The 20,260-nt window shown below is 38.5% G+C and overlaps 3 protein-coding genes across 8 annotated transcripts in view; 2 read left to right on the top strand and 1 right to left on the bottom strand.

Annotated features, from left to right (window-relative positions):
* Elk (Eag-like K[+] channel) overlaps positions 1-7,876 on the top strand; it is a 34,610-nt gene extending 26,734 nt beyond the window's left edge. For 4 of the 6 annotated variants that reach the window (XM_077401217.1, XM_077401216.1, XM_077401220.1 and 1 more), the window contains exons 10-16: positions 23-222; positions 391-640; positions 983-1,242; positions 1,743-1,894; positions 2,573-2,795; positions 3,098-3,482; positions 4,340-7,876. In XM_077401217.1, coding sequence (XP_077257343.1) covers positions 23-222; positions 391-640; positions 983-1,242; positions 1,743-1,894; positions 2,573-2,795; positions 3,098-3,482; positions 4,340-4,554 — 1,685 coding nt within the window. In that variant the 3' untranslated portion in view covers positions 4,555-7,876. The remainder of the gene's footprint in view (positions 1-22; positions 223-390; positions 641-982; positions 1,243-1,742; positions 1,895-2,572; positions 2,796-3,097; positions 3,483-4,339) is intronic. The other 2 variants (XM_077401218.1, XM_077401221.1) reach the window with 2 other exon arrangements.
* Positions 7,877-8,371: 495 nt separating this feature from the next.
* Tm2 (tropomyosin 2) lies at positions 8,372-12,610 on the top strand. The gene is made up of 7 exons (XM_077401224.1): positions 8,372-8,530; positions 10,669-10,956; positions 11,311-11,444; positions 11,514-11,702; positions 11,793-11,868; positions 11,998-12,130; positions 12,228-12,610. Exons 2-7 carry the CDS (start codon positions 10,717-10,719, stop codon positions 12,308-12,310), a joined length of 855 nt encoding a protein of 284 aa, XP_077257350.1. The 5' UTR covers positions 8,372-8,530; positions 10,669-10,716; the 3' UTR covers positions 12,311-12,610.
* Positions 12,611-13,900: 1,290 nt separating this feature from the next.
* On the bottom strand, positions 13,901-20,163 carry Ear (ENL/AF9-related super elongation complex transcription factor). The gene is made up of 3 exons (XM_077401223.1): positions 19,873-20,163; positions 19,352-19,620; positions 13,901-19,218 (listed from the first exon to the last, which is right to left on the bottom strand). Exons 1-3 carry the CDS (start codon positions 20,036-20,038, stop codon positions 17,395-17,397), a joined length of 2,259 nt encoding a protein of 752 aa, XP_077257349.1. The 5' UTR covers positions 20,039-20,163; the 3' UTR covers positions 13,901-17,394.
* Between the last annotated feature and the right edge of the window lie 97 nt (positions 20,164-20,260).

The raw sequence follows: 20,260 nt of genomic DNA, 5'->3' as shown, positions 1-20,260 counted from the left end.
CATTGTAAGGTTTACATTTCAGCTCTTATGCACGCTGTGGTATTCGGCAACGTTACTGCGATTATTCAAAGAATGTACTCTCGAAGATCTCAATATCAAACAAAATTACGGGATCTCAAAGATTTTCTAATCTTACATCAAATCCCGGACGAGCTCAAGCAGCGAATGCAGGATTACTTTCAGACTATGTGGTCGTTAAACCACGGTATTGATGTGCATGAGGTAAAAGGATATCGTGTGCTTTGTTTTCTTTTTAATTAAAGCAATATTACAATATATACCGCTAAGTTCTGTTATATTAAAGCAACAAATGAAAAGAATAATGATAAGAATGATGCAAATTGCTACAATACTTGTCCATCATTGCAACACGTAATAATTCTTCTGCAGACCCTCAAACAATTTCCCGAGGAACTACGGGGAGATGTTTCAATGCACCTTCATCGAGAGATTTTAAGTTTACCGATATTCGAAGCCGCCTCACAGGGATGTCTAAAACTACTCTCGCTGCATATCAGAAATAACTTTTGCGCCCCCGGCGAATTTCTCATCCACAAAGGCGATGCGCTTTCGTACATCTATTATTTGTGTAACGGATCTATGGAAGTTGTGCAAAATAGCATGGTGGTCGCGATTTTAGGTAACAAACAAATAAAATGCAAATAAAACTCGGGTTGATGCGATTTATTTTTTTTATAATCAATATCATTGCCAAATTATGGATAATGCTTAAGTCTGAAACGCGTTTTATATTGAGCACGTTAATTTGAGATCAGTTTGAGATTTATTTAAATTAATACGCAACTCGCAACTTGTACGAAGTTATTAATTTATACCAGGTAGCAGAGTGACGTCAAATGACGTATTAATAACGTCTTAATGACGTTTCTAACGTCAATAAAACGTCATTAAGACGTTTTTAGACGTTATCTTGCTACCTGGATATGAGGCAGATCTCACCCTTGACTTTTTATTTTTTAAGGAAAGGGAGATTTAGTGGGTTGCGATATAAATGTTCATCTGCAACACGGGAATAATGGCGGAGGTACGACTGGATCTGGATCAGTTGATATAGTAAAATCCAGCTGCGATGTCAAGGCGCTAACATATTGCGATTTGAAGTGCATACACATGCAGGGCTTAGTCGAAGTCCTTCGACTCTACCCCGAGTATCAACATGAGTTTGCGCACGATATACAACACGATCTTACGTACAACTTACGTGAAGGATACGAGGCGGAGGTAATTAATTTTACATATTTTCTTGAGAGAGAAAGAAAGAGAGAGAAAGAGAGAGTGACGAAAAGGGAGAGAGAGGTAGAATTACTAAGGTATAACAGATGTCATTTTAATTATTGAAGATATATTTAGAGAGAGAACCATTGAAAAGAGTTTTAATATTTTATAATTTATTGAAATATTTCAGAAGATATATATATATATATATATATATATATATATATATTGATTTTCAATTTTAAATAGAATGTAATATGCTTTACTTATATATCTTACGTATATTTTGATGTATACAAGGAGTAAGAAAATATTACACATTTAATATCTATATATTATAAAAAGAATTTTATTTAAGAATTTATATAAGATTTTAATATGAGAATTAAAATGTAAGAATTTATTATTATAAAAAGAAAACGATATGCGTATTATTATTCCACAAAAATCATTGAGCTCCGTTCAGGTGTGAAATTTAACAGCCTTCTTTGTCGCGTAAATTTTAGCAGGAGTCCGATGTAAATGGCCCGTCATTGACACTGCCCTCCATCAGCGAGGATGATGAGAACCTAGCCGAGGAGGGCGAGACTTCTCCTCTCTCGCCCCCAAATAAATCACCACTTCACGGCACTTCGAGCCCGCGACATGCCAAGTTCAGGTAAGTCCCTATATTGAAAAAGGAGGATCCTAAAATTGAAAAAAAAATTCGGCAAAACACATCTCGTCACTGAACATCTTATAAAATATGGAAAGCTAAAAAGGGAAGATACGTTAAGTAAACGATGGCAAGATAAAAATTTCAACGATATAAAAAGGTTGAGATAACGGATAGACCATGAGAGTGGAAAAAAGTTAATCTAGTGGTTTAGGATTTTTTGCCTTTCCATTTTTCTCGACTAAACTTTTTTTTGCATCAACCTGCTCTTTCGAGGAAAATCAAAGCTTAAATATATTTAACTATTTTTATTTATCAAATATCTACAGCCAATATGTTATTGCTCCCAGAAAAAGAACACTCCTTTTTTAATAGTGGTTTGAAGTATTTTATTAAGTAGCATTTTTAAGTGCAAGGTAAAGGCGAGGTGTAAGAAAAATACCTCTGTAAGGCGAGCAATTTATCGGCACCCTTTCTGAAGAAAGAAATCCTCAATTGTAGAATAACATGATTTTCCGCTCGAGGAATTCATGAATATCCCAAAGTCACGTTCGATTCGGCTTTAGACGGTGATATACCTATATCGTTGGTAAATTGCTGGGTGTATAAACCACTTTTGGATTTCTTACTTTAGGATTTTCGCGTCGCAATTCCGATATCGTTCCGTTCTCGATATTTCAGATCAGATACCCGTGTAATGAGGAGTAAAGTTAACTTTGTTTGGAATGTCAGGGAGGATTATAGAGAAGGGAGGCGAGCGGGAAGAGGAGTCTTGCTGCGAGGAGGTAGGGCAGCGCAAGTGATCGCGCAAGAATCCGTAGAGGAGCACATCCGAGGATCGGTTGAGCGACTCGATAATCAGTTTTCCACGCTACACCAGGACGTTGCGACGCTCAGTTGCGAGGTACATTATACGGAATCCTTCATTTCAATCCGGCTCGGAGACATTATGCAAAATTGTTTTGCACTTATTTAGCTACCGGTACTTGTCAGTCCTTCAAGACATCTTGGCTTTAAATAAGAGTCGTACTACGAAGTCGTACAAGAAACGAATGAATTTTAAGAGAAACTGATCCGGAGATTTTACAGAACTGAATTTTTAATTTCTATTTTCTTTTTCATTTTCATTCGGACAAATGCAAAACACCCGGATTATTCGAGGGGAGCTTGACCGTGAGATTAAAATGACGCGCGTTGAATCGACAGGTGCGCAACGCCATTCAAGCGTTGCAGATGCTCGCCTGCTCACCCCAGAGTAATCCGAATCTGCCGACCCCGGCGGCGAGCCGCGGCAGCGGTGTCCTCGCGAGGAGCTCGTCCCATCCCCCGGACGCCATTTGTTGGAATCCGCCGGCGAGATTGATCGACGCGTCGACGCAGACGAATTGGCCGGTCGATCTGTTCGAGACGTGGGTGCGCGCGAATCCCCGGAGGGCCCTAAAGGCCCTCGGCCTCGATCCGGACGTCGTTCTCAGGTTACAACCGCCGTCGCCCACGCCGTCGCCGTCTTCGCCTCCACCGCCGCCCTACGAACCCTTATCACCCTTGGCGGGCTCGCCGCAGCAATCGCCCTCGCAATCTCCGACTACAGGTAATTTCATCCCGAGCGCTATACTTTCGTTAACGCGTTAGAGTTAGAGGTATTCGTACATAAAAAAAAAAAGAAAGTCGCGAGGGATTGCCAGGAGCTTATTAAAACAACGACTTGATACAAACGGATGGATTCTATTCGAAAGAGGGATGGTCTCTTGGGTAGGCAAGATCCACCTCGAGATCCACGCGCGCGTTGGAAAAATAATACTTTTTAGAAAATAAATGTATTATATATTTTCCCCGGTGGATGAAATATTTCATATATTATGAAAGAAATACGGCTCATCATGGGAAGGATAACCACTCACACGATTCCACGAACATACGTTTCAACGTTTTCGCAATAGGGATATTTCTCCGAGGAAAAAATACTTCCCTGTGCGGAAAACGTTTCTCTATTACGAGAAACACGTTCTGTGAAGCAGAGATATCTCGCTTGCGGGGGCGGCTGCGTCCTCTGTTCGTACATTTACACAAGGAGTAAAGGGTTACGCGGTGGCGGACTTGAACTGCCGATGAGTTACTCTACAAAGGGGACACCTTTCACCTTACCGTCCTACACGGGATATTTACTTGTGCGCAAGTTATCCACATGTGTTTTCCCAGAGGGACATTTTCTCTTTCGGCAAAAATATTTCTGCGTTAAAAAAATAATCACATATATCATGACACGTCCGACAAGTTCATTTATTCACCGTACGATAAGTCAATGTCGCAATAATTGTCGCAATTTCAAATTCTGCGGTACATGCAGCAACGGTCGTTCACTTTGTTTCCTTGGTTGTGCACAGACTCGGCACCGCTTTGCCGATAAGAATCGCCGGACGTCTTAAGATACTTTTGAACCGATTTCAGGAAATGACAGCTACGTTTTTGGAATTGCTCGCAACGCTCGGCACATTCCCCGATTATACAGGCCACCCAATTCAGCCTGGGATCCCGACAACAAGCTGTGGCACCGCTTCAGCGCCGGCGACGCCGACGCCGACGCCGACAATGCGTCGCTGTACCAGGCGTTACGACGTCTTCCGGAGTCACGCTCATTGAAGTTCGATCCGTTCGATAGCTGAACTGGTTAATTCGCGAGCTCGCGTCCCGCTCGAAAAATTCGTTTCGACGTAAATGCGGAAGGAAGAAACGCCGGATTGAAGAATAAAACGCAAGTCTAGCAAATAAAATAGTTTTATAGTCTGGAAAATTTCAATTCGGAGGCTTGTACGAGAGCTAGTACGAGAGCTAATCGGTCAACCGACAACGCGATAATTCCAAAGCAACAGGCTTGAGGCAATAATGTTTGATTGGCAGGTTAATCGCGACATCGTCAAGCCGTTAGACATTCATCGGGATAAATATTTCGGCGCTTTAACGTTACGGACAGAACGGAATAATTTCTGATAAAATAAAACTGGACGTTCTGACAAAAGAAAATTGCTGGGGGCTATTGAGCGCGGTCCGCAATGGAAATGGATCAACGATGATATTTACGAGATTGATCAAAAAATGGTAATTTCAAATCACGGCCGATATAATGCACATGCATATTCAGCGGCACGTAATATAATCATAACGTAAACAAGCGCGTTGACGCGATACTAGATTACTCGTAAATTGACATTTACGTTTCCTTTCGCCGTTAACGTCAATTCGTGATCTCGTTGGTAATAATTTAACTCTTGAATGCATTCGGTTATTTTGTTCACAAGATGAGATAAATTAAGACTGACGAAATATGCATATCAGATCAAATATGCTTACGATATTCTGTTTAGGCAAAAGAAAGCAGGAAGTATTATATATAAAAATACTTTTTAAACCTTATCACGATATGAATACACATATATATCAATATCCGATTATGATATTATGCCCAGCGATATATGTATACAATTTATTAATATTATTATTTAATACGATTAAACCGATGTGATGAATAGATAATATATTCCAATAAAAAGTATTTTTATCGTATTTTTAAACACAAATTTTTTCAAATACTTCTGCGATTTACAAACGTCTTACATTACGGGTAACGTAAGATTTTATTAAATCGTCGTGCATTCAAGAGTTAAGCGATATTATACATATATTGTCCTAGGCATTTCTCACTGCCAAACAGGATAATACCTGACTTTATACGCCTCTGCTTTTTTCGTTCTCAAAGTATTATATATTCGTCCTTTGAATAAAATAAACTCTCTCGCCTGTCGTATGTAATTCTAATTTAATGATTACAATATGTACGTTGAAAACGTACGCTCTGAAATAATATTCGACTATCGAGAACTATAATTATCCTGCCGTCTCTGCAACCTGCGTAAGCAATTTCCAGAAAACCTATAAAAATCTACACCACCTATAAACCTATATAAAGCGCGCGTTTTCTACTTAATATTAAATAATATATAATTTTGTAGATAGTTGTACACGTAAATTTAATTCATGCTCATATAAGCGCGCAGCTTGAGGAGTATATTGGGTCTTCGCTATACGTTAAGTTGCATGTCTCCGCTGAAAACAAGTCGAACGCTTCGCGCAGCTCCGTCACGCGAAGCAATTCCATGGGATATCACGAGGGTTACGAGCCGTTTATTCGAAAGTTAGGGTAGCAATAATGTGCACAACAAATTTCAATGTACACCGTCGACGTCCAATCTAGAGAGTATCCGTAGTATATGTTCTCTCTCGTTAAGTAGACATATAAATTAAATATAATAACGCGTTTTCGCGCGCAGAAGAGACGACCATGTCGACGATTCGGAAGTGACGCGGCGACCCCCGTCTTTGCTAGGCGTTAAATAACTTCGAGCCCACTTCGTCGGGGATGCGTGTCCATCGTAAGCTGTGTCACTGAGAATCTGTCTCATCTAGCTGTAAGTTACTTCTTAGACTAATTCAGACATGTATATAGGGAGAGCGACGTTGAAAATATGTGATAAGGCACGGCTTTGGCCATGCACGACTACGTTCGTTCGAACACTTCCGCCGCTATTTGTGAAAAATTCGGCGTGCCGCAGGTGCTAAAAAGGCAAAAGGGTAAAAATTTATTAAAGCTCAGTTCAATTGTTTCACAGACGCGCGATCTAACTACGGAAAAATATCTAAATATCTGAATATGAATATTTTTCGAAAATATATTCATTGGTTTCTGGTTTATCACGCGGCTATCGCGCGAAGAAAGGTTAATAATCGTGAGAAAGTACAATTACTTTGAATTTTCGATTGGACGCGTTGTCAACGTTGAGAGAGATATGAAATATTTTCACAAATATCGCTGGAAGGAGCTGTTTTATAAATATTTCATATATTTTGTTATACTATTTCTATGCTCCTCGCATTATAATTCAAGCTAGGTACATTATGACGTTATATCTAACACCCTTCATGACTTCTATCACTTTTTACACTCCTAAACAGGACTGCGAAGTAGCACGATCCTCTCCATGAATTCTATCGTAATAAGGTCAATAAGCACAAACAAGTAATAGAACAGTTTTCTTCCTTATTATTTATACTCGAAGTCAAGAGGACCTGTTTGGAATATCTTTAAAGAGTATTTTTGACCAGCTGGTTGAGCGTACGAGAAAAGAGGCGTTATCATCAACGCTCTGTTCCCGTTAATCCCTTACCGCGTAGTCATTTTTTTCCGTCGCAAAATACTCTAAAATATATTCTATTCCCTTTAAATGAGAAATATAGAATTTAATGTTTTTCATCGGCAATAATACACGAAGGATTCTATAGAGGTGGTAGATTGAAGTAGTTCCCCGCGCGGAATGACGCAATAAAATCTCAAAAGATATATAAATTTTGATAAGCCATCGCGGCGGGGCTTTTATCGAACGCGTACACTCGGTGTATACTATACGCTACGCCGTAAGGGGTTAACACAGAATTATTATGTATGTACATACATACGTAACTGCGCGTACAAAAGTAAGCCGCGAATTTACGTGCGAAGGCAAGAGATTATCCGATTAATTCGAACTTTGCGCAGTCGTGTTTTCTCATTGTACATTTATCAACAGAACTAGTTAGGGAACTTCAAATGACGGCCTTAAAATAAAGATTTATTTTTTTCACAATGATAAATGTCTGGCAACAGGTGAACGTAGCGAAGCGGAGCGATCTCTAAAAATGATTTCGCCGCGCGAAACGGAAATAAAACAGGAAATATGAAAGAGGGACAGAGAGAGAGAGAGAGAGAGAGAGAGAGAGAGAGAGAGAGAGAGAGAGAGAGAGAAAGAACAGGTATTTCTTCTACGACGTTAATCCTTACAAAAATATATCTGAACGTTTGTAAATATTTTTAAAACACTTGTACAATGTGCTTATAAGTGCATTCTTTGTTCGACAAATGAGTTATGAATAATAATAAATGAAAAGTAATTATAAGCAACTGTGTATGTGTGTGTGTGTGTGTGTGAGAATACATTCTGTGAAGCGAAGTTTCTTTCCATCAAAGTTTCATCTTAAAATACAATTATATTTAATTGCAACACTTGTAGAGAAAAGTGTATATATATATATATATTTTTTTTTTTCTATATAGAAAATGAAAGCTTGTCATGTTAAACTTTGCAACAGTCGCGGAGAGGGCACGAATCTGGAGCAAGTTAATTTAACAAAGCCAAAAGGGAAACCTCACAGTCACGTAAAACTCGTGCGCGCCCGCGTTCTCTCACTCGGAAACCGTAAACGGGCACTTCGGAAGGCGTCTGCTCTACGATCCGCCGAGAATTTACCCTCTCGCGAGAGGCGAGAGAGCTGTGCGCGCAAGCCGTCGCGTCGCAATCCTGGAGCGCGCGGATGCTGGATCCACCGAACGCTGTGCCGCGCTCCAGCGATACGGCGAATGAAGGTGCGAACGGATCGTCTGCGGATCGTACGCGGGAGCAGAAAATAAACGTGTTACGGGGGGCTCGCGGCGGGCCATTTTTGGGATCCCCACCCCGGGACGACGCGACACACGCGCGTCCTTCCGCCGCGCGCTTTTCCGTTCTCCGCTCAGATACTCGTCTCACGCTGCTCCGATCGCTCGGATTTTTGGTAAGTGCATTCATCGTCGTCGATAATCGCGCTTTTCCCGCAGTGAAAACGCTTCGCTTCGCTTCTCTTTCTTTCTTTCTTTCTTTCTTTCTTTCTCTCTCTCTCTCTCTCTCTTTCTCTCTCTCTCTCTCTCTCTCTCTCTGTCTTCTACGCTTTACCCCGTGACAGCGCGATGCGGAACGAGTTCCCGTTGGCGAGTGGAAAACGGCGGAAGTGGCGAAGGAAGCATCGGATCGCCGACAGGGATAAATCGGATACGACCGACAGTGCTGAATTAATCAACAGCACTTGACCTTTTAAAGGGGGCTTTAACTGGGATTTTTTAACGATTTGCCGCGTCGGTATCTGTAGCGGTGATTGTAAGTAGTAATCTTTACGATGTAATCCTCCCGGTGCGGATGTTGATCGTCACAGTGAGATCAGTGAAAGGTACCGCGGGAGGAACGCGCTTATGTTCATTAAAGTACGAGTGTTATCGGAATGTGCGAAAACGCGGAAGAGGAGGAAGTGCTCTGAGAAAGATTGCAATCAAAACAATTCAGTGCCGAGATAATTATTTAGTGCTCGAAATTGATCCGTTTTTGTGTCGTTCGCGCGTCCGACCACTATTTAAAATAGTTATAACGTTTCTAACGTTTCGACGGCAAATCTTAGCTTGCGTATCTGTCCGATCCGATTTATATTGTATTTTTTTTTTTTATTGGACGACGGAGACGACGTTTAACTTCTTGCAGGAAGCTATATAATTCGCTTCACGAAGATGTCTTGGAGACTGGACAGCTGCTTCGCGAGACTCTCTAACCGCTGCCAAATAATAACAGCTCTGCTAACGCTTCAGGAATTTGCTTTCGGGCTTAACATAAAACAATGCCGTAAGTAGCATTTGTAACTGTCAAATGCGTGCATGCGCTGATTCGTTACGTTACACACACTTTGTCGTAATATCCCTTTTTGCATGACAAAGCTATCGATTCGCTCGACCGAAAGTAAAAAAAAATTACACGTGACAAAAATATTTGCGCTTAAATTGTTGTAATTTTTTCAACGATAGACATAATAAATATGACGTTGCGTCACTTTGACATCAGACGATTGACACAATTGTGATCGATAGCTCAGCTTCTCAGCAAGTTATTAATATATCTCAGAGTCAGATGTTACAAGTTAAATAACATTTTAATCAATTTTACGATAATTTGTAAATGTCTTAAAATGAATCATCAAGTAAAACTTGATCCTTTTGTTCCCGATTGAAAGAAATACTTATTTTAAACGGCGAGCAGATACTTAAGAGATAGCTTTGTACATATTGAAAATCAATATAACATATATTATATTGTTACATGCTATCTTCTTAACGGTATTTCTACTTTAATATGTTTCATATGTATTAGGCATTGCATTAAATCTGCTCTACGCGATAATAAATTTGATTTTATATTGTATAACAAAACGCAATATTACCTTTAATATATTCAAATTTACATAATAATATTCTCCCGTACAAATTGTGATTTCATTCTTTGGCATTGAATATTTTGCTGTGTTAATTTTATCGCGCGTCAATCTCACCAACCATATATTCTCACAAAAATGCACGAGGATTTTCTGCGCGTAAAATAAAGTAGCTTGATATTCGCGGGCGCAAAATTCGCGCGAGAAGGCCGCGATCGCACGGAGGACCCGCCGAAGTTTTGTAAAATGCTATTAATACGCGTCGGTTAGATCGAATGTCGGTCGACGGTGGCGGCCAAGTAAAGCCCGTTCTTCTGGGTTACACTCGTTACGTTTTGGCCTCTTCTTGCGCCGCGCGCGCGGCGTCGTCAGAGCTTTGCCGCCGTCGTTCCGCCCATATTTATAGAATCGGGCTGTAGATGCTATTTCCGTAGACGCTCCGATGCGGGCTCCTCCTCGTGCTTACGCGTTGCGATCACCTACCGGAATTATGGGTTTGCAGAACGTCGGGCGCGATGGCTCGCAAGCCGTGCTCGATCCGCGGCATGTATATTTTCGGAGTGCCGAAAATGCATGCCGCCCAAGCTCAAAAATCGCGCACTTATCTCGCGTGAAAGCGCGAATCCGGGCGCGTCCTTTGTCAACGACGATGGAAATTTAAGCATGAACGTTCGTATTTTCAGCAAACTCGGTAATTTCGTTGGTACGGTCCGCGAAACAAAGCCGCCACCATGGATGTCATCAAGAAGAAGATGCAAGCGATGAAGCTTGAGAAAGACAATGCTATGGACAAGGCCGACACCTGCGAAGGGCAGGCGAAAGATGCGAATATGCGCGCGGATAAGGTTCTCGAGGAAGTCGCGGATCTCACGAAAAAATTAGCTCAGGTTGAAGCCGATCTGGTAGCTAACAAGCAAGCTCTCGAGCAGGCTAACAAGGATCTCGAAGATCGCGAGAAATCTCTTACCAACGTAAGCTTTATACGTATTTAATATATTATGCCTATACACACACACACACAGGATATTTCACAACTTGCGTCTGTAATTTTAATGACATATTCCTGAACTCAAAATAAAACGTATTATGTGTCTATTATATTATTATTATTATTATTATTATTATTATTATTATTATTATTATTTATCATTATCTCATTATTATTATTAATTTTATAATATTATTACTATTATTATATTGTTATTTCTATATTTCATACTTTATATTATGAACAAATGAAAAAAGCGATAGTGCACGTCCTGTGTGAAATAATTCTATATATAATATATTCTGGTCTTCGCGTATAATACATTCGATCCTTCCAGGCTGAATCCGAGGTTGCTGCCCTTAATCGTAAAGTCCAACTTATTGAGGAGGATCTCGAGCGTTCGGAGGAACGACTGAACACCGCAACCGCTAAGCTGGCCGAAGCTTCGCAGGCCGCCGACGAGTCCAGCCGGTAAATTGTACAATTTAATTGATCAACACCCGTCCGTGTACCATATCACGAAATGTGATACAATTGCAGTATGTGCAAAGTATTGGAAAACCGTGCGCAGCAGGACGAGGAGAGGATGGACCAACTGACGAACCAACTGAAGGAGGCCCGCCTGCTCGCGGAAGACGCTGACGGAAAGTCTGACGAAGTGTCGCGCAAGCTGGCCTTCGTTGAGGACGAGCTCGAAGTCGCGGAGGATCGCGTGAAATCCGGCGAAGCGTAAGTGCCAGATCATTTGGCTTAATGCCAAAACAAATATGTAAAACAAACTCTATCATATTTTTATAACTTCTCTGTTTCATGCTTTAGCAAGATCATGGAGCTGGAAGAGGAGTTGAAGGTCGTCGGTAACAGCTTGAAATCTTTGGAAGTCTCTGAAGAAAAGGTATGCACACGTGGACTCTTACGTATGAACAGTAAACATTATAATAATTAATAAAAATAGATTAAATAAATCAAAATTTATTTAAAATGTTTTCTTTATGTGTGCTATAAGGTAATATTTATTTTTCAGGCCAATCAACGAGTCGAAGAATTCAAGCGCCAACTGAAGACTTTGACGGTCAAATTGAAGGAGGCCGAGGCCCGCGCCGAGTTCGCCGAGAAGACCGTCAAGAAACTCCAGAAGGAGGTTGATAGGCTCGAAGGTGAGTGTGTGTTCCACGTGTTTTATTTAAATATATATAAATATCAGTTCCCCTATCACGAACGGTGTCACGGAAATAAAATTATCTTGCATTTCAGATGAATTGGGTCTCAATAAGGACAGATACAAGTCATTGGCCGACGAAATGGACTCGACGTTCGCCGAATTGGCAGGATATTAGATTACTTTATCTCGCTGTGCTTTGTGCCTAATAATCTTCTTGTCGGGAAATCAAACATTCTATGTTCTTTGCGAACCGTTACAGGGCTCGATGTCGAGTCGTTTGACAAAAAGGAGAGACCATGGTTGAAATTATGCCTCGAACATGACACACATGCTACACTCACGTCCTTCGTAATTAATGTTGTTATTATAATGGAATTATTGACGTGACCAAGTCGTGATTAATTCTATACTCTGTTACATTTATTGTACGAAAGATTAAGGGACATTCAATAAACAGTAACATAAACTCAATAAATGGATACAAAAGCGCATTTCCGCTCCGAAATAAAAATATCAAACGATATTTTTATCGCGCGAATTTTCTTATTGCTTTGTACAATGGTATGCAGTCAAAATATCACATGTATTCACGATATCTCTGTGTAACTTCCTCATCATGCGAGAAAAAAATTAGTGCTTTTAGTTCATTAAAAGCGATATATAAACCTTCGAATATTGCAAGTAAAAAATTGAGTTTGCTGTGAACAGGAATTTAATTCCCTTCATATTAGGTCATTAGGGTTACCCCACCATTTAAAAATTACAATATTGGATAAAATTTCACAGAAAAATTAGCTATTTAAGCTTTCAAATTGATAGACCTTCCATCTTGAACCAAGTAATCATCAAACAACTCGAGAGAAGAACCAACAAGTGGAAATATTTCCATATATCGCGTATTAATTTCTAAGAAAAAATTCTTAAATGTGTTTTGATCTTTAAGTTTCAAGCCTTTCACAAAAATACCATAATTTTCTCAGCACGAAAAAGAATCGTACTTAAAGCACGACAAGTCACAATTATTTCAAACCTTTAAATATAGATTTTAAAAATATCTAAGTTTATGAATAAAATATTCGATTTTTAAGTTATAATCTCTTTGTAAGAATAAATATTTCTACCGGCCAATAATAATTTCGTAGGATTATAGGTGTTAAAAAGCATTCACACTTTATTCTCAAGACATTTATTATTTTTTAATATATTTAATAAATGTACATAGAACGTATATCATCAAATGAGATATAAGTCGAGCAGTTTTGTCTTGTACTATATCTCCAAAGTCATCGAGCATTTCTCATTCCGCACGCTATTCCGTGCACTATATATACAGAAAATAAAGACTCGTGAGAAATGATACTTGTGCACCTATAAACTTTACATAACATTGATCTAGAAATTCTTACAAAACCAATACAATGCAATACAATGATCTTAGCGACAATGCGTATGCAATTATAAATATTATGCTATAATGATTAGATCAAGTACTCAGACGTATTTCACATAATATTCCTATTAACGTACATCGCGTATCATCACTCGAACATGATCAAAAAAAAAAAAAAAAAAAAAAAAAAACAATGTTCCATACATTCAACGTTAAATATTGTGGATAACGTTATATGATATTCAGCTCACGATAACATATAAAGGATGATCTTTACATTAAACATAATTTGGAGCTTTAAAGGACTATATTTAACGCGAGATGGTGAAAAGATGATGCTAAGGATGTGTAATCGCAAAGTAGAAAAAGATTGCGTAATCATATGCAGCAGCGTATTGGTATACACATCACGATAAAAACACGTACATTTTAATACATAAGCACAAATCCTAAATATCCGTGTAAATGTTCTATAACATGACAGAGATTTTCAATTAGCACGAGCAAACTTGATTTAATATCGACATTCGTAAAAAATGCCTATCGCAAAGTTATAACAAAAAAAATCGCTCTGAAAAAGGCATCTAAAAGGACTACGTTTAGTCTTATCGTTTTATCTCTTCTGGCCGATGTAAAAAACACCTTATTATTTGATTACCCGAAGAAAGCGCGTTAACATGCTATAATAGAGACTATACATATCGTGATTGACAAGTTCAAAAAATCTTTAACGCCGAGTATGTGATAAAAATGGAGTTAAAGGAAGATAAGAGAGTTCGATACAACGTATCGGTTAAGGTTAAATTAACCACGATTTGTGATTAAGCCGCGATACTTTGCAACAATCTTACAGTCATAAATATGTGCGCTGAGCTAATTTACTAGCAGGCAATATGGCAAAAAACCGCATTCTCTTAATATCCAATTTATGAGTGCGATTCACACATACAATTTGTTTTTACTTTAACATCTCACGGTGTTCTCGATCCTTCACGTTGATAATATAAATATCGTTTTCAATTTCAAGCAAATTGTAAAATCTTCTGGGATGTACATCTATAAGCGTCTCTTTGGGTGGAAACAAAAAAAAAGAAATTAACTTTAGTTAAGTCTTCTCAAAATAAAATAAGAAGTCTTTTACACATATTTATCGTTGAATAATATTTAAGTAAGTAGCAATATAAATACGCGCGCGCGCGAGTGGATTGTTATGAACATTCTCATAAACGCATATAGAATTAGAAGAATTATTATAAGGAAGAAATTAAAAGATGTTAGATCCCGGAGGCGTTCGATGCGGCATTACTTGAAAAGACACACTTTCATTTATTCGTGTTTTGTTACGACAATGCATGCAGAACGACATAACATTGAGTATTTTAAACGACATAGCATACGCAACATACATACACATGATACACGCACACATATACACGCAGTATATATACATTTAATTCGATAGACAACGGCATACTTTTCGAAATACAACTGCGTAAATGCGCGACATTTCACGCTCTTTGTTAACATTCTTATGAATAATATACACCACAAAAGAAGAGGACTGTACATAGTGCCTTAATTTATGTAATATACACGTATTTTACTATTTATTCATTTTTATATTATCAAAACATTAGACTGTTTGATGTATCAATTGCACGTAACATTATGACTGGTCCATGATACTGTACAACATTACATCACTGTACTATATATACATTTTTCAACACCGCGAAAATTAGACATATTAGCGTGAATTACGAAGTAAAAGAAGATAGCTTATGTGATGTCATAAGTACGCCAATCTTAATTAACACAAAATTCACTTTAATAATAATAAAAAAAAAAGAGCTAGCACAAAGAGGTAGAAAGTGAATTTATACAGCATATCGATGAATTATATTACACTCACAGCGTTCTAAATTTTGGTACAGAATGTATATCAGATATATTACAATTGCGACTGATTTTAAAAAAATTTAATAGTGATACATCCCCTATCAATATAATTGTGTAACTTAATGGTACAATCTGCAAGTCGAAAATATTACGTTGGGATAATTTCTTCTGAGAGAATTTCTCGAGAGAGAGTGCTTATGTGATATTTTATCTAATATATCTTAACATCACACGAGTTATCTCATAACTCTTTCATTTCCTATACGTTATATAATACATACATAAATACATACGCTATATTAGATCATCCTAAATATGAATATTTCTGCTTTGCAATACGTTTAAATGTACACATTTTCTCTTTTCAAAGTAAACAGTACATTACTAGATCATAATAAGACAAGTATTTCTACGTTTAGCATATAAACACATTAGTCTATAATATAATTATATAATTATTATAATATTACAACATAATTATAATAATATTTATAACATAAGGTAATATTATATTATAAATGCTTATATTAAACACAGAAATACTAGGCTTACGATGATCTAGCAATACAGTGTTTAAGTATTTTAAAAAGAGGAAAATGTATATATCTACACATCTATATTATAAAGCAAACACCGATACTCATATTTCCTCCTTCACAAACAGCTTTTCTTATGTTACTAAATCAGTGCTATATGTGACACATGTGCTATATAAAATCAACTTTGTTGTGTTCACATAATATAATAAATGCATCATAAAGATGATTTTGAATACCCCAAAAGAACGTTGCGAATATTCTAAAAATAGCAAAGCGCTAAATATTTATACATATTAGACTTTTCTATAATGTTCTATCTCTTATATTGGATAAATTTTTATCTAACGCTGAGCTCTTTTTTATATGTTGTATCTTTGTACATATTGTATCTTTCATGTACGTACATATTGAGAATCTGTATTCTATATGTTGTATCTTTGCGTGTACTTAGATCTATGTTCATATGCTGCATCTTTTATATAGTCGGACATTTATACATATCTGATAAATGTTTCACATTTCATATAAATAAAATTTTTATATCTGTTACATACGTTAAATTTTAGACAACAAAAACTATTAATGTTAAATATTAGATGTTCTGGATTTTACTATTTTTTCTTTATATTCTGACGAAATATTAAAAGCAAACAAATTTCGGAAGCTTTAATATTGAATAGAATCTATACTTTTAAATAAATTATTAGCGAGTTATAATGTAGAAATAATTTATAATAACAGAAGTTAGAAAAAAAAAGATATCTGAGAAATAAAGAATGATCGACCTAAATATGAACCAAAAAAAATGCAAAAGATAAGCGAGGGTAAAGACAAGGAGAAGAAAGAGAAGCTTGACAGAAGCATATTGGTGTATTAGCAGTAAAAATCAAACGGAATCTATTAAACGTAGAATGAAGGCAAATTAGCGATAGATTCTGCTCGATTTCTACCAATCTAATTTAGTTTGATCAATCTGCTGCCAATCTGTTTAGAATACATTTAGCAGATTTTATTCGATTTTCTATCACTAATCTGCACTGGACTATGTTACAGATTCTACTTGACCTTTGCTATCGTATTTTCTTAGCAAAATTTGCCAAATTTGGTCAATATGCTAGCAATTGCTGACTTTTTTTTACGAATTGTGAAAAAGAACTAAAAAAATATTTTATATTTTACACATTATACTTACTATCACATGAGTCTTCAACCTGCACAAATTACTGCAAATGGTGCATCTCTGATTTGCATAAGTTATTGCAACGATACGATTAAACTGAAAAACTGTACTGAAAAATTCTTCTGGGGTCTCGTGTATTACTACTTTTTTTTATCATTAAAAAGTCTGCCGTAAGATCGTGTGACTTAACGTATGATCTTACAAGTACACTTGTATAAATTAATATGTCTCATGCCTTATATTACAGATGGTCACGATGCAGAGAAAAACTGTTGAAGACGTTGCACAGTTCTACGATCCAATGCACACAGATCAAAATCAAATGTCTTCTTAGTGATTTCGTACTGACCAGTTTCTGCAATTACTTGTACGACTCTTTGCAGCTCGTCGTTATCTTGTAATGTCATTATTTTTTGTTGCAAATCCTTCAGTTGCGATACATAATCCTCGGAAAACACCGGCGGCTCGTTGATCTCCGCATCTGTGCTATTTGTAGAATCTGGGACCGCTTGTTCAGGATCAGCGTCCTTGTCGTTTAACGCGTTGTCAGCCATATTGACAACATGACCGTCCTTCTCCTTCCTAAAGTCCTTCTTCGTCTCCTTTTCCGGATGACGAATGGAATCAACGTCCATCGCGACTGGAGATTGACTCGACGAAACCGGCTCCAAAGGCGGAGAAGTGGATTGGCCCCTGCTCTTGTCACGTTTCGCTGCGCCTTCGTCGTCTTCCTTACTCTTCTTCCTTTTCCGATTTTCTCTCTCCTCGCCTCGGCTTCCTTTGGATTTGTCTCTTCTGCTACGGTCACTCTTCTCCTTCTTCATCTCCACCGATATACCAGGAGACGGTGGCTTTGCTGTTTCCGCTGGCATAGTGGATATCACGGCGTGCTCCGTGTCCTTTTTGGCGTTAAGCATAGATTTGCTTTCAGGTAACGAATCATCGTCTACCGAAGGTGCTGAATCGCTACTATCCCTTTCCGGGATCTCCGTCAAAAGGGACGACAATGGGTTTCCGACTAACGAAGACGTATCGTTCTGTTTTTCATTCTCATCCTTACTTCTATCACGCTTCTCTTTCTTCTCACGGTCCTTGCTGTCTCGTTTATCCTTTTTCTCTCTCTTTTTATGTTTGTGCTTCGGCCGATCCTTATCATATTTGCCGTCCTTTACTTTCTCAGACTTCTCGCTCTTCTCTGACTTCTCTTTCACCGCTTTGTCATCCTTCACTTTATCATTTTCTTTCCCAGGTTTCGGAGATTTTCTACTGTCTTTTGATTTGTACTCTTGAAGCTTCTCCTTGTCTGATTTCTCTGCTTTATCGGTTTTCTCCAGTTTTTTCTCGATTACCTTCGCGACATCTTTAACATTAGCTTTTTCTGATTCTTTATATTTATCCTTCCTCTCTTTGTCCCTGTCGTCCTTGTGTTTCTTCTTGTCTTTCTTCTTTTCAGATTTTGAAGAATCCACGTCACTTTTCGAGTTATTTTTTACCTTCTCCTTTTCTTTGCTATCTTTCTCCTTTTCCAGCACAATTTTTTTTGCTTCTTTTTCCTTTGATTTAGGAGATACGGGTCGTTTTGTAGGGGGCAATGGACTTAACGGCTTCTTGGTAACGACAGGTGACGCTGGTCTCTTGCTCCCAGGACTCAAATGACTTTTATTTCCAGGACTAGGGGGTCTCTTGGATTTCTCTTTACTCCTGAGCTGATCCTTAGTACTATCTCTAACCTTTTTATCTTTCTTCTCGTCTATTTTGTCTTTCTTACTATCTTTATGAGGACTTTCCTTCAATTTAATTGCTGCTTTATCCGCTTTGTCAGATTTTTCGGCAACAGCTATAGGTTTAGGAACTAGATTTTTATCAGACTGACTCGTCTTTTTGCTATCCGGTGATATCTTGACGGACGCTGTCTTTATGGGAGTGCCAAATAGCTCGTGAAACGAATTAGAAGTCTTAGACTCGGTGACGCGATGTTTCTTGCTTTCGCTGCCATTTAATTTTGGCTTGCCAACCATCGTGGACGCTTTTGTATCACTTTTCTCCAGTGAACTGTCTCTACTGGCTACTAAAACCTGAAATTATAAAATCAGAAAAAATTACTGTTATTAATTCGTTGCTTGATGCAATGACACTTATTACATATTACGTTTCTGTATGATACAAGCGCAATAATCTACAAAGATTCGTATAAAAAATTATACTTACAGCTCCGCCTTTCAATAGCTTCTTCTTGAAGTCGTCAGAAGGATTGGTGAATACTTCTACGTGACGTATGGCCTTGTTAATAGGCGGGCCGCTCTGCTGTAGATGCAGATCGTACAATATTTGAAACTTCTTGACGTCAGGCTCTTTGTTTCTCAGGTAAATGTCGATCGGTATTAGAAAGCCCGCGTAGCCGGATTCTTTCACTATGAACGGTGGCTCTTTGAACACCCTCTTAGGATTCCGGAACGTGTCGTGTAAAGTGAACACCACTGAAAAATATAAAAAATAAAAACCATTTTTATCGAAAGAACGTTGAAAGAAAATAACTTTGCCATAGTGATAACGTAAATATTGTAAGATACGACGCGCCATAGTTTATCAAGGATTTCGAGGGGGATGTAAACAAAAGAAAAAAAAACTAGAATGGAGAGAATACGGTATGGAAGAGGGTACGTAAACACGTTCCTAGGGACCTCAATGATAGAATCACAAGAGAGTAACGGCGCAAAGGAAAGCGATACCTTTCTCGATGTAATGATGTATGTCTGCATTGTCCACTCCACGCAAAAACACTTCCCAATCGTGAGTGTATCCCTCAGGAGTGGTGCGCATACGTAACATCGACGTGTGCCCGCATTCCAGGGTGATGCGCATCGCCGTCACCACCGTCACCGTCGACACCGCCATCCTCTGTCTTTCGAACGGACGATTCCCTACGCCGTTTCGCAAAAGAAAGTACCAAAAGGGCGGGAGGGGGGGAGGAGGGGCAGGCTCTCAGTTCCACGGGTGAACGTCGCCGAGTGTGCCGTTACATCTTCAATCGTCCTCGTGGATGCCGGCGCGGAACGGTCGCCGGAAGATCCCCGGGTGGTCGCTGACAAAAGCTGGCTCTAGAATCGGCGCGTGCGG

Source organism: Temnothorax americanus, unplaced genomic scaffold, assembly GCF_048541705.1.
Source record: "Temnothorax americanus isolate GAGA-0224 unplaced genomic scaffold, ASM4854170v1 Scaffold14, whole genome shotgun sequence".
Classification (NCBI taxonomy): Eukaryota; Metazoa; Arthropoda; class Insecta; order Hymenoptera; family Formicidae; genus Temnothorax; species Temnothorax americanus.
Note: the sequence above shows the minus strand (reverse complement) of the source record. Positions and strands in the feature narration are given on the sequence as shown.

Bases quoted from the DNA above. Each gene is read 5' to 3' on its own strand.
- Tm2 (XM_077401224.1), top strand. From the start codon at position 10,717: ATGGATGTCATCAAGAAGAAGATGCAAGCGATGAAGCTTGAGAAAGAC. The intron at 11,703-11,792 runs GTAAGTGCCAGA...TTCATGCTTTAG, and splicing joins CGCGTGAAATCCGGCGAAGC to CAAGATCATGGAGCTGGAAG. The intron at 11,869-11,997 runs GTATGCACACGT...TTTATTTTTCAG, and splicing joins TGGAAGTCTCTGAAGAAAAG to GCCAATCAACGAGTCGAAGA.
- Ear (XM_077401223.1), bottom strand. From the start codon at position 20,038: ATGGCGGTGTCGACGGTGACGGTGGTGACGGCGATGCGCATCACCCTG. The intron at 19,621-19,872 runs GTATCGCTTTCC...TATATTTTTCAG, and splicing joins ACATCATTACATCGAGAAAG to TGGTGTTCACTTTACACGAC. The intron at 19,219-19,351 runs GTAAGTATAATT...TTATAATTTCAG, and splicing joins AGCTATTGAAAGGCGGAGCT to GTTTTAGTAGCCAGTAGAGA.